General features: G+C 38.2%; 1 protein-coding gene across 1 annotated transcript in view; it reads right to left on the reverse strand.

The window, feature by feature from the left end:
• Nucleotides 1–13,512, reverse strand: part of TRIM24 (tripartite motif containing 24) — a 59,936-nt gene that overhangs the window by 23,053 nt on the left and 23,371 nt on the right. Inside the window, exons 3-7 of the mRNA XM_042050423.1 lie at nt 6,705–6,852; nt 4,052–4,184; nt 2,656–2,772; nt 1,523–1,637; nt 704–850 (exon numbers count right to left, since the gene is read on the reverse strand). Coding sequence (XP_041906357.1) covers nt 704–850; nt 1,523–1,637; nt 2,656–2,772; nt 4,052–4,184; nt 6,705–6,852 — 660 coding nt within the window. The remainder of the gene's footprint in view (nt 1–703; nt 851–1,522; nt 1,638–2,655; nt 2,773–4,051; nt 4,185–6,704; nt 6,853–13,512) is intronic.

Below are 13,512 nucleotides of genomic sequence, written 5' to 3' on the forward strand. Positions count from 1 at the left end.
AGGCAAGTACAGTTTAGTAACCTTTGGAAAAATCAAGGTAAGCTTTTAGTTTGCTTTTTTTTCTTTCAAATTTTCTAGGATTTCTGTTCATCATGAACAGTCAGTTTAGTGAGACAATGTGCACTCAGACCTTAAGGGCCATTATAGCAATGAAATATTTAGCTTTGTAACTTGTTTGTATGGACAAACAAAAGCCCTAGTTTAATTTTTATCAGTTTTGGAAGACTTTTAGTGGGAGATGAATCTGACAGAACAAAGACACACAATAATATTTACATTAAAATGCTAGATACCAGATACTATGATATACAAATACTGTTTTCAAATACTGTTTTTACTCAGATGCTGTAGCAAGTACTGAAAAGAAGCACACTGATGATGTAGCACACACAGCATTTTTTCCCAGTGTTTCACAGGTTCACAGTTTTCAACCCAGAGAAAAGGAGTTGTTCCTACTTCTGCAGATCTACAGAAGTTCTGTGGTATTGTAACAGGAAAGAACCATGACCAGAGAGCCAAATTAATAGAAACATTCTGTATTTATGTTAAAGAGAAAACCACGAAAAACTATATATAAATATTCCAATGAGTAGAAAATCATGAAAAATTCTAATACCCTAGAACACCTGACAAGCATGTGCATGCATATCTGAGTTAACTCTGGTCTCTAAGTGAATGGAGAGAGCTGTCTTCCTAACCTTACCAAGCGTTTGCTGTACAAGAGCGCGGTGCTGCTCCCACTGGAAACTGCCCATTTGGAAAAATTCATGACATGTTCCAGCTGTTTAGAGAGACCTGCCACTTCCTGCTGCTGCTGCAGAAGTTTCATCCGATGCTCTTTTGCCAGAGTCTGCAAGTAGAAAAGCAGTTCCAGTCAAAAGGTTCAATGGGCAGTTAAAAGGCATTAGCTTTCATATTGGTAACTCACAATGATCAAGTGGTTTCACTTAGCTCCTCTAAAAAGGACTCCTGCCCCCTGATGCAGCTATCAAAAGAAAAGTCAGTACACATTTACTCAAGATATCAGGACTTGCTGTGCTAATGACACATTTTATATATATTTATATATGTGTGTGTGTGCCTCTCGACACACACACACTTTTTAAAACACAACGGGAGATTCTATTTTTCCAGGTGTCCATTCTAGACAATTCTCTCCTATGATTTGCTACTGGATTGTTGAATTTATGAAAAATTCTCATAGAACACTTTTCATGCATGATGCATAGAATTATAAATTGCAAAAGCATGGAGAAAGAAAGTGGGCTCAGAGACATCCCTGATCAACAAACCAGGGCACACAGATAACTACAAACAAAAGAGCAACCACCCCTCAAAAGCCAAACTTGTCTCCACCAGAAACCCCACTGGCTCAAGTAGCTGGTATAGGACATCTCTCCACTTAGGAATCATGATAAGACATGCACAGGGCACTGAAGCTAGAAATTTACTTTAATGTGAATACATAGAAAAAAAATATTAAGACTGACATTTTTCTTTCTTATGATAGAAATTAAATTACCTCCAGCTGATGCAGCAGTGCTTTTCCCTTTTTATTTATTTCTACCATCAGTGTAAATATGGCAACTTTAATATCCTGTTCCACCTGCTTTTGATTCTGATTCACTTCAAGAATTCTGTAAGTAGACAGTATAGAAAATAATGTTCTTTAGCTCACAAACCCACCCTCTAAACAGTATTAAAAAAAAAATCTGTTGCTTAGAGTACAATACTTCTTGGTCATATGCATCAATTAATACATGTATCATCAGATACTTATAGTCAGGAAAATTACAGGCAGAAATACAGACCAAGTAAGAGTGACCTATGATAAAATTAATTAACTAATGCCATAACTCGGTAAAATTGCTGACATCTGTCACTGATAAAAGTTAAATGCTAGTGGTAATTGAAATTGTCAATTTTCAGTTGTCCGGAACTTCTCTGGAATGGTTCCTGGCAATCAAAACTGCTTAAGTCTAATTTCCATCTATGGTAGAATGGCACTGATTTAGCCATGTCAACAACACTGCTCAAACTCATAACAGCAAAGCTTGATGTTATACTGGGGAAACCTCTACTGCTAAGATGAAGGAAGAGTTCAAGTCATACTCGGCATCCCCGACTGTGCTGAATCTCCCTGGGTACTGCTGCCCCTGAACTCTCCTGAAGGAGCAACCAGAAAGGCTCGCTGCAGACTGCATTTTACAGATTTATTTTTCTCCCAGGTTTGTAGTACCCAGTGAATAAAGCCCCAGGCATAAAAGTATTACATAAATCTTCAAACACATGTCACAAACATTATGAAAACATGAGTCATAACCTTTCACTTTCTAAGAGGGATCTACACTAAGAAAATTAATGTGCTGATGGTGGGGAAGCATTTAAGACTGTCTTTTACAGTCTTTATTGCATAAGTTGTTTTGTTGCACCCAAGCAACATTAAGTCCACAGGCCGAGCAGAAGAGTTACCTAACACAACCAAGCACATTGAACAGGCAACAGTCACTACAGTGAACTGAAGATTTTAGAATTCCTCTTTCTGGAAGAATTAAAGGAGAGAGGTACAAAATACACTAATTTAAACATTTCAAGAAACTACAGTATATGTAAAGTTGCCTTCTGTCAGTTTTAACCTCAAAATCTGATACATACCTGTTTTGGATCTGTTTCCCTGTATATTTTATGTACTTAGTCTTCTCCATCAATTTGGTGATTAGTGTCTCAATGATAACTTTCTGGTTCTGAAAAGCTTCTTCTATAAACTGGTACCTGTAGTAAAAAGCAGTGAGGATTTACACTTGTAAAAAGTGTGATATACTTGCTAAAAAGCAGAGTGACTTACAAATAATACTTCTTTAATTGAAGAAAGGAGCTGCTCAAATCCAAAATTTAACTGTCATCATGGAAGCATATGCCAGCAAATGCTGATAGATTTTATTTATAGTATATTTAATTTTATAGTCTATTTCTGGTCATACTGGGGGAAGAATTTACAATTTTCATAGATACAAAAGGACATTGTATGACCATAGCCTAATTTTAGCAAAAGAAAAATTATTGTTTTGAGGTAGTCATCACTTTGAATGTGAAAATGCATGTGAGCTATTACTTCATGCAAGACAAGGATGCAGAAATAGAAGAAGAGATTGCTGAGTTGGCGGAAGTTGGCAACATTTTAAATCAAGGAACCAAAATCTTTAAAAATTTGAGGACAAAAAGAGGTGGCACATTATACAAGGGATATAAATCCTAAGAAAAGGAGAATATAAGAGAAAGACTGCAACTCTGCAAGAGCAATGTTTAGGCTGTTCCAAGGAGCAACAGCAGCCAACACTTTCCCACCTACTGACGTTCACCTGCTCAGGCAAGCAAGTTCTTTGGGTGGTTGCATCAGGTACAGCAAGCATATAATATTTAACCAGAGTGCATCTGTCCCAAAACACTACTGAATGTGTCAACCAGCAAGATCTTTGCCTTGCACTCAGAAGTTGTATATAATTCTGCTTTTCAGCTTCAGCGGCCAGTAAGAGATGACCAAAGAACAGCAACACAAAGATTCTGGTGTCATAGTGTTGTCCAAGTACAGTATTAGCCAAACTGTAGGTTAACTCCTCCTTTGAAAGGGCTCTTCACAGAAAAAAAATCGCCATTTACTCCATTCTGAAACTGTTTGGTAATGCTGTTATATAATCATCTTGTTGAAGGACAAATGAGAAATTACATGTAAGTGTACAGTTGCATAACACAGCCCCTGTGTTTTCTACGGACTCTCTGAAGAGCTGCATAGCAACAATTCTAACCAAATAACTTGACTGTAAAGAAAGGTCTTGTGTTTAAGTCACCAGATTAACAACTGGAAGAATTAGGTTTTATTCTAAATGTAACACACACTCCTCAATCACATTCTTTGGGACACAACCTCAGTTTATTTGTGAGTTTTATGTTGCACTTTTCCACCTGACTGTATTCCATACAGCTAGAAGTACGATCTACTTCAAGCTACCTTCCTGTAAGTGAGATAGATAGAACATGTGCTTTGCTTTGGTACCTGTGCTCTTTGTGCTCTAGTAACTGACAGTCTCGGCAGGTCAGCTTGTCACAGGTCTCACAATACAACTTCAGCTGCTCCTTTTTGTGGTAAGGGCAGAACACTGGTCGCTGACTGGTCACACCAACTGCCTCTGTTGAATAAACGAAGATGTTAGTACAGGCTACTGAACTTGTTCAAGATTTGCATTCTCCTGTTTTTCCTTACGTGTGCAAGTGTATATCAGGTCAATCACTGAGACTAAAACAGCCATAAGCTCAAACTGCAATGTCTCACTCTTGTTGCTCAAGCATGGAACTAGCACCCTCTTTAATGGAAAATGTCTAGAACCTATTTTAACGTAATTCCTTATGGCCTCACAAAACTATTTACAAAAGGAGTAGCCAGTACTGTTGAGGCTGCAAAAGACATTGCACAACCAGCAAGTTCCTTTCTTAAATGGAGGTGAGGAGGTGGTTGACTTAATTCGTGCTCTGTCTTCTTTCTCAGCTGAATTGGTGAAAAGGGGTTTGAGGATATCAAGACACGTGCATTCAAAAGTGCAGAACATCCAGGATGTAATAACCAGGAGATAGGAACTTCCCTTCAGGACCCCATTTTAGATGGGTGAGAGGTCTCACTTCAGTTTCTAGTGAGCAAATACCAAAGGGTGGAGGAAACACCACCAGATCATAGAAATGAAATCTGTTCCTTTAACAGTTTAACTGACAAAGCCTCATTTCCTAGGAGTTAAGTTTGACACTGATTTCATAAGGATTACATGGCCTGTAATGAAAACTGGCTTCACACTTGTCCTGGGTTGCAGTGTATTCTATTACCATCCTCAGGAGCTGTTGAAACCAGGTGGGGCAGTGTTTCCTTGCCTCCTCCCCCCAGACTATCTTTCTGTTAATTGCCCATCATTGTCCTGCCGCATGACTCAGAGATAACTCCCTCCGGACTATCTTCTGTTAATGAGCCTAATCAACACTTTGCCTCATGACTCATTACCCCATTGTGAGATGCTCCACCCAGAGGGAGGAACCAAGCATCCCATTGTGGATATAATCTGGGACTCTGACCACCAGAGACACCCCTTCCCACTGGATTTCCAGAGGACAGGAGCTACACAGCCACCATTGGACTTTCTGAGGAAGAGCAGACACTTTTACTACAGGATCACTGCTTCAGAGGACTGCAGCCACCATTCTACCAGACTGCCACCACCACCCTGCCTAACAGGGTGTCAGGTTGTATCTTGACTCTGTCAGTTTGACAGTGTTTTCTTTTACTTTTTTTTCCCTTTTCTTTAATTTCCATTAAATTGTTATTCTGACTTGGTGTCTCCCACTGGTTTGTTTTCAAACTAGTACAACACTGCAGCCCATCCTTCACTGCAGATCAATAAGGACTCTTTTTCATTCCCCTTCATTTACTTATTTTCAAGAAATCTGGAAGAAGTTATTTTCAGATCTCTGTCCTTCAGTCAAAATTCTTTTCAACTCATCAACAAACTTCCTCCCAAAGAGGCCTGAATGCACTGAGACCATTCCTACCACCAAGTCATGTTTCTGCCTAAGAGTCCATCAGCCACTTTTACTCACTTTTGTCTTCTCTTGAAACTACACTTTACTCACTTTTGATTAAACATGTGTGAAAGTGGGATACAGAATACAGTGTATATCTTCAAAGTACCATGGTGGAAGATACCCTTTGAGCAACAGACTACCTCATAATACTAGATAGGGTGGAATGAAAATAAATATATATTATAATACATATATTTAAAATAATGTATAACAAAAATCAAATTTAAAAATTATACCTTTACAAGAAAAATCATGAAGTCCAATGAACATATTAGAACCAGTAAATGTTTGTCAGCATCCTATAATGTTTATCATTCTCCTACAATGACACTAAAAGACATGACACAGTGGGGAAAAAACTGAAACAAAAGGGGTTCTCAATGAACAGGAATACAACCTTTTCTACCACAGACTAGTCAAGATTTCTCAGAGAGGCTGTACTGTTCACCACATTCACCACTGTTGGTTCCCAAGGCCCAAATGGATAAAGCCCCAAGCAACTGGAGCTCAAAACTGAATGCTTGAAGCAGGAGGCTGGACTAGATGATCTCCTGAGGTCCCTTCCATCCCAAATTATCCTAGATCCTACTGAGGAAAAATGCCCCAATTCATAATATACTTCCCTTACATTTCTAAGGTAAAACATTTCATCAAAAGATACTTCGCTAAAATAATGAATTTTGGCTGGCTTTTTATCAGAATGCTGAAAAAATTTAATCTATCAGTGCTCCTTTCCTGTTGTTCCTTACAACAATAAAGCTCATATTAACCATTTGTTAGACCTCTAGTAAAACTAAAGGAGCCAAATGCCTAAAGAAGTATTTTCTGCAGCTGATCTCAAAGTCAAGAAAATAATTTGCAATTAATCCACCTGAAAGACAAAATCTATGTATATTTATTGGTTTAAAACATATTACATTAAAAAAAAATAAAGAAAAACAACCTTTACCACTACTCAACTTATCTAAGACAAAAAACTGACAGAAAACCAGCCTTCAGTTTACCACTTTTTAAAACAAGTGTGTTGGTCCAATATAATTTTCCAGTGCAGACACAAATTCTTTGTGAAATTATAAATATGTTACCTGGAGATACTTCCTCTTTCTGCCTCACAGTATGATCCTTGGTGAATTTAACCCTCTGGTGAGCTCGGATGCAGGTCTTGCACAACCACTCTACACATTCCACACAAAACCCATGAGCTTCTGCATTGTCTTCACAGCTTGTGCAGACCTGACAAGAGGAAGAAAAGGTAGCTGTCAAAATAAGTTTGGAATATACACACAAGTTATTTTTCATACATCATCAGTGCACTTCCATCGTTTTCTGAAAACAGTGAAATGAGAACGGAAAACTGCCTGAGGTACAGGAACATTATAAATAACAGCATAGAAGTAATTGAATGTGACTTTTCAAAGAAACAGGTCATTTTGTCAGTGTTACCCTAAAATCTTTGCCTGACATGATGAAAGTCAGACCACTATTTTCTGCCATTCCCTGCACACTCAGAAGCCATACAATGCTTACTATATACAAGATGTATATTGTGAAATATTTACTAATGACAGAACACAACCAGCACTGCTCTGATTTTAGAAGCCTCCCTCAGTTCACACAGCAGCTCTAATTTTAGCTTCCTGTCACCTGCTTGGGTTTCAGGAAGCACACACAGTACTGAGCAGCAAGGCTCCTCTCAAGAATCTTAGCATCACCACTTAAAGACAGTATTCCAGTTAAGTTTGTCAAAAAAGTTACCCCAGAACAGATTTGCAACCAATGCATAAGAATTTTCAAACTGTGGCCTGTTAACCCCTGAGGCTCTATGGACTATACCCAACAGACCTAGGAAAAAAAAATAATTAAGGAAAACAAACATGTCAGCGGACCAAAACCTCTCTGCACGGACTAAATACATACACAAGAAAAAACTGCTACAGTACCACAGTCTGAACAACTGGTTGAAAACTCTGAATGATGGACAACACCAGTTCACACGTTCATAATATTATTTCATTTTTTTTTACCCCTCCTTTACAACGCCTCTGTAGTCCTACCTTCAATGGGGTTTTGGTAGTAAAAAACAGTGAACATGCTTATGTAGATACTTGTTTAGGTAACTACCACCCATTTCTGGCAACGTTTAGCACTGCTGCAAACCAAAGCCTCAAGGCGTCTGAAGACTGCTGCATCCTACAGACCACAGTGACAGATTTCTGCTCACAGGAGCAACAGGAGAAAATTTTAGGTTTTAGTTTTGTTTTCAGTTTGATTAAAAAAACCCCAACCAAATGACTGTACCCACATATGGTAAATATAGATTAAGTTAAAGAGGAAGGAAATATTTATATCTTATGCAGATAAAAACTATATACATAGAACTATGTTCCAGTTTCCTCTTCAGGAAAGAGGAAAATTAGCACAAAACTTGCCTTAGGCCAGATAGCAAGTTACTGACAGAACTGGAATTTGAACATGAGTTCCAGATTCCCAATGCTGTGCTTATTCTTCTGGATCATATTACCTCTCAAAGCAAGTCTCTTTTGAGAAATGAAATTACAACACAAGGGCTGTCAACCCCTCCTGTTGTCACTTGAGTTTGAAGCAGTTTCTTTTCATTAAAGGTGACCTGCAAAGGAGAAAAAATTGGGCTTGTGCCCCTTTTTCTGTTTCTTTTCAAAAATGAGGCCTGAAAGTTTTCTTCTTCAAAATAATCTCAAAAATTTAACTTCTCCTTGGTTTTTCTTGTAATTCCCTTCTTCTCTTAACAATAAAAATTCTTATTCCTATCCAGACCAGTAGACTAGGGAAAAACACCAAAGTCAGGACACTATTAAAAAAAAGTCTAGGAAATGGAAATAAAGCAATTAAAGGGAGTGAACTGTAATCAGGAAATTGAAGATTTTTACTTTCTGTCCTGATTTCAGCTGGGATAGAGTGGGGGTTTTCCTTAGTAGCTGGCACAGTGCTGTGGTTTTGGATTTAGTATGAAAATAATGTTGATAGCAACAACCAACACATCAGTGTGTTAACCATTGCTTATACAAAGTCAAGGACTTTCAGCTTCCCATGCTTTCTGCCAGTCAGGACATGCACAAGGAGGGAGTGTGGCCAGGACAGCTGACCTGAACTTGCCAAGGGGATATTCCAAAGCACAGAATATCATGCTCAGCATATAAACTGTGGGGAGTTGGGTGGGAGGGACCAATCTCTGTTCAGGGACAGGCTGGGCATCGGTCAGTGGGTGACGAGCAAATTGATTGGGCATCACTTGTTTGTCTTGGGCTTTATTCCTCTCTCTCTCTCGTTACTACTATTATTACAATTATTTAATATTACTTTATTTCATTTATTAAACTGTTCTTAGTCCAACTCACTGTTTTACCTTTTTTCCCCCCTGATTCTCCCATCCATCCCACTAAAGACGGCATGGGGAAGGAAGGAGGAAGTAAACTGAAAGGGGGAAGTAAAGTAAGGGCTGCATGGTGCTTGGTTACCAGCTGGGGTTAAAGCATAACACTTGCTATTAACCCTTAAATTCAATGACATTTTGAAAAACAACAAAAAAATTTTTTAAGTATTCCTTATTCTTGGGGGAAAAATCCTGTCCCTCCTTTTTCGCCTGTTGCTCCTCCTTTGCTGTGCCAATGCAACCCTCTGCAAGACTGATGCAAATCAGGACTGATTACACCATTGTAGCCCAAGGCTCAGTTAGATCAGCAACACTGACTGGAGAGTGAACTGAGTAGGCAGGACAAGAAAGTTTTCAAATCAGTCTTGTTGCCAGAAAGGTGTGATTGTGCTGTGCCCCCAGATACCCACACATATTTTTAAAAGTCAGAGTGGAGATTAACATACTGGATGTTTGGTTTCCTAGTGTAAAAAAACACCAGCAGCAAAAACAAAATAAGCAGAGAAATAAAAAGAACAAAAAAGTCTTTCAGGCATTCTTTAAGTCAAAGAAGCAAAACAAAGACCAAAAAAAAAAAAAAAAAAAAGGCAGGAACAAAATTAAAACCAAAAACAAACAAACAAAACCCCAACAACAGCCTTTCCAGATCACCTTTAGCAAAATTAGGTAGATGAACATGCCAGGGCATTCAGGTAAGTTCAAAGAACTTTTTAAGCTATTAATTCTCCTTAGATTCCAGGAGCTTTCATCTATTTTCTTTTTTCAATATGCTTTAGTTGGGTTTTCTTCAACTGCTTTGACCTGCTACACATGGAATGAGATTAAAATTGTGATTCAATAACCAATAATCAGGTGCTGCGAAATGAATCAAAACTCCTCCTTTGTAGCACCAAAAATATATATCCCAACTTTATACTCTCCAAATCCACCAAGTGGACGTGAGACAGATTTCTAAAGCTTTTCGTAGACATCATAACTCAAGCTGTCAAAACAGCAATGCCTTCTAGGTAGCACTAGATTTGCTCCTATCTTCTTCTGATTTGAAATATGCATTTTCAGATATAGGTTGGATTTTGCTAGAACTCCTAGTTATTAGAGTAAGCCATACAGCTAAAGTTCATGGAAGTATAATTACTGTAAATATTTGTTATGAACTTACAAAACCTAAAACTCATTTCATTCTTATTTTTGTGACTCACACAAGCAGTATTTCAGTGATTTCAAAGAAAACTCTCCCTAGTTAACCTACAAGCCCTTTATTCTGGTCAGACATTTATTTTTAATTGAGTTTTCCTTGTAATTACATTTAATTCAGTTACGAGTTTTAGTATTTGTAACCCTGGGAAGTGTTCATTCAGCCTTCTGTCAAATTTAATGAAAACAGAAATTACTCAGCATGTTGCAGGTAAGTACTATTTTAAGTAAATACACAAGCTTTCACGACAGAAAAAACACATTTACTTGCAAGAGTTGAGGTAATAGACCTGTCTTCTCAGCTACTGTACTAAGTAATCACTCTTCCAATTAAATACACTTGGAGTATTGAAGAGATTAAATAATCAAGCAAAGGTTTCAAAGGAAGAGAGCAAAGTAGACCAGATGAATATTCAGTGAACTCCAAACTCCACCAATGTAAATGAGATACAATGCTTTCCCCTTCTGGATCCAAACCTCACTAATGCTAAGAGTTATGTAACTATCTCTTGGCACATACAAAATCACCAAAGACAGCAACTGCATGCAATTCTAAATATGAGCCATGTACTGATAGCTCAAAATGCATGCAGTCTGATCAACATCTTCTTACCACACCATCTCACCCCCACATCTCTTCAAAGCATACAAAACCATATTGTGACTCTTCCTGAGCCTATTACCCACCACCATAAACCACTGACTTTCAAAGATGTTTTGACTACAGGTACAGCTTTTATAAGCTGTTCAAGCATAAGAGTTCTTTTTTTTGAAAAACACACAGTGGCTCCTCTGGCACCATACAAACCTAGAGAAACTTACTGTTCTAAATCCTCCTCATTAATCACCTCATTATGGCACTCAGACTTGCTTTCCTAGTATCTGGATCTAGTATCAGATCTAAGCTCATACCTTGTTTTGTTACTACATTCCCAAAATCTCTCATAAAGCCCAGCTGTTCTTCATTCCTACTACAATATTTTAAACTCTCAGGTCAGTAACTGGTAAAGATACAGGAAGTTACTCTCGCCATCAAAAATATTTTTACACACATTGTCTTTTGGACACAGAAGCTACGAGAATGAGGACCTGGACTAAAATGCAGGAGAGGCTCAGTATGCTGCACCAACACCCATGTTATCACTATGGTCTTCTCTCTTGCATCAATCTCACACTTCTCACTTTTATTTTCATGGCTTTGCACATGCCATGTTCTTCTGTTAAAGTCCCTAGATTTCCCTCACTTGTCCACCCTTTAGTCTTATTCAAATCTAGCACTTGCTTCAGCTACATCTCTTAGGTCTGAAGCCCCTTTCTGTTCACTCTTACGCATGAAATAGAATTAGTTTTTATTTTCAAACTTGTCTTTAGAAGCCGATAATTTTGCCAAATCTTTAAATAAATCACAATGTGAAAAAAATTACAAAGCATCTGCTCTTTCAAAGTATTTATGTCCTAGCTGCCCACAACCTACAATGATTACCTTCAGGAAGATCTCAACAGCATTTCCTGTGAGTTTCTTTTCTTTCGCAAAGTTTTCTATGCTAATAGCCAGCACAAAACCTTTAATGCTACACAGGAAAGCTCTTGTGGAACATGTAATAGGGAGTTCTCTACCTTCTTCAGGTTCACTTCTTGTGCTCCTGAAGTTTGCAGTAGTAATTGCTAGAAAGCACAGCTATGCCAGTAGCGTACTGAACTGCCCAAATCAGGCTCAGGTAAGGCAAACATGATTTTATATAGATGGATAGGACTTTCATGGGTTCCGGTTATTTCTTCTCTTCCCACAATGCCAGGCTCCCTGGTACATCATTCAGTCCTACAGTTTTAGTTCAGTATGCTAAAAATTGCTTTAGCATTAGTGCGATTTTGAATCTGAAACAATCGAACATTTAATTTGCAAGAGGTCTCTTGCAGTCTCTCTTGGATGGAAATAAGGCAGTCCCTCGTGACAACACACATACAGGCTAGTCATAGATACAGACCAGTGGTTCTATGCCACAACATTACTTGCACAAAACCCATGCCTTGCCTCCAATTCTAATTTCTTAAGCATTCAAATAAAGCTGCAAAACTATTGAAGACAAACTAACCATCGCAGTAGAAAAATCCTATCAAATAGCCACAGTTTTGGACAGAATTTGGATGACCTCTGATGCAGTAATTCCTGCAAGTGTCAGTAACTTTTCTACTTTAATTTCTCTGATCTGTTGCCTATGTAGCTAATGGCAAATTTTCTTTCTTTTCTCTTTGCTCCTTCAAAGACAAAACAAGACAGGCTGATTAGAAGGCTGTATCATCCTTAGACCTCATAATATTTCCCCCTGGACAGTACACTAATCTGTTTAACTATTATTGATTTAACTTTGCTGTAAACAGAGAACTTTACAGAACAGTGTAGCTTTTGTCTTATGTGGAGGTACAAAGGAATGTACAAAAAACTTCATCATCATACTAAAATAAATCTTCAAATGAAGAGAACTGCACATCATTCATTTCCAAGAGGTAAGGTACACACTCACTTACCAGGCATCTAACAAAACATCTAGCTCCATTTTTTTGCAAAAAAGTCAGCAAAAAAGCACGTGACTGTCCTATTCTGCTGGTTCAGCAAAGTCTGCTGGTCTGCCTTCAACTGCTACAGAAAGTGTGCTGAACTCAGCCAGGGAACTTAGCTGAAGAACAGACTTGCTTTCTAAGTGCAAACCTGCTGGTTTGTGTAAGGGAGAGGGAGACACAAATATGGAATGGAAGAGAAAGACTGAAGTCTAGAAGGGACCTTAAGGAAACACAAATGCTTTCAAGAACCTCCCAGATATCTGCTCACACCACTCAATGGATTAAATTCTCCACTTAACTTTCACAGGAAGCAAAAAAAATATTGCAAGGGGAAAGGGGGGGTGAGCAGAGACTTTAAAAAAAATTGTTACTACTCCCAAGAAAAAAAAAATCCATTTCTGTCACCACTCCCCAAAGTGGTACCTTAGAGGACTTGTTATGTAACTACGCAGAGGCTATGGTACAGCCCCACCCCATCAAAAAAAACCCTTTTAGGACTGCTTCTGCATAACATTATTTGTTGTCTTGCTTCTCTTCCTAATTTTAAAGACACTATAAAAGTTATGATCAAATTTTCTACAGGTACTACTCAATTTGTCAATCTTACTGGTACAGTATTGAGAGACTATGTAAATCTCACAACCATCTGCAAAACTCATATTATCCTGCAATTCCCAGGGGACAAACAAAAAAAACAACATTTCCCCTTGCCAAATCCAAAAAAAGCAGTC

This window comes from Corvus kubaryi, unplaced genomic scaffold, assembly GCF_017639235.1.
Source record: "Corvus kubaryi isolate FWS band 111438036 unplaced genomic scaffold, C.kubaryi_AGA036_p1.0 74, whole genome shotgun sequence".
Taxonomy (NCBI): domain Eukaryota; kingdom Metazoa; phylum Chordata; class Aves; order Passeriformes; family Corvidae; genus Corvus; species Corvus kubaryi.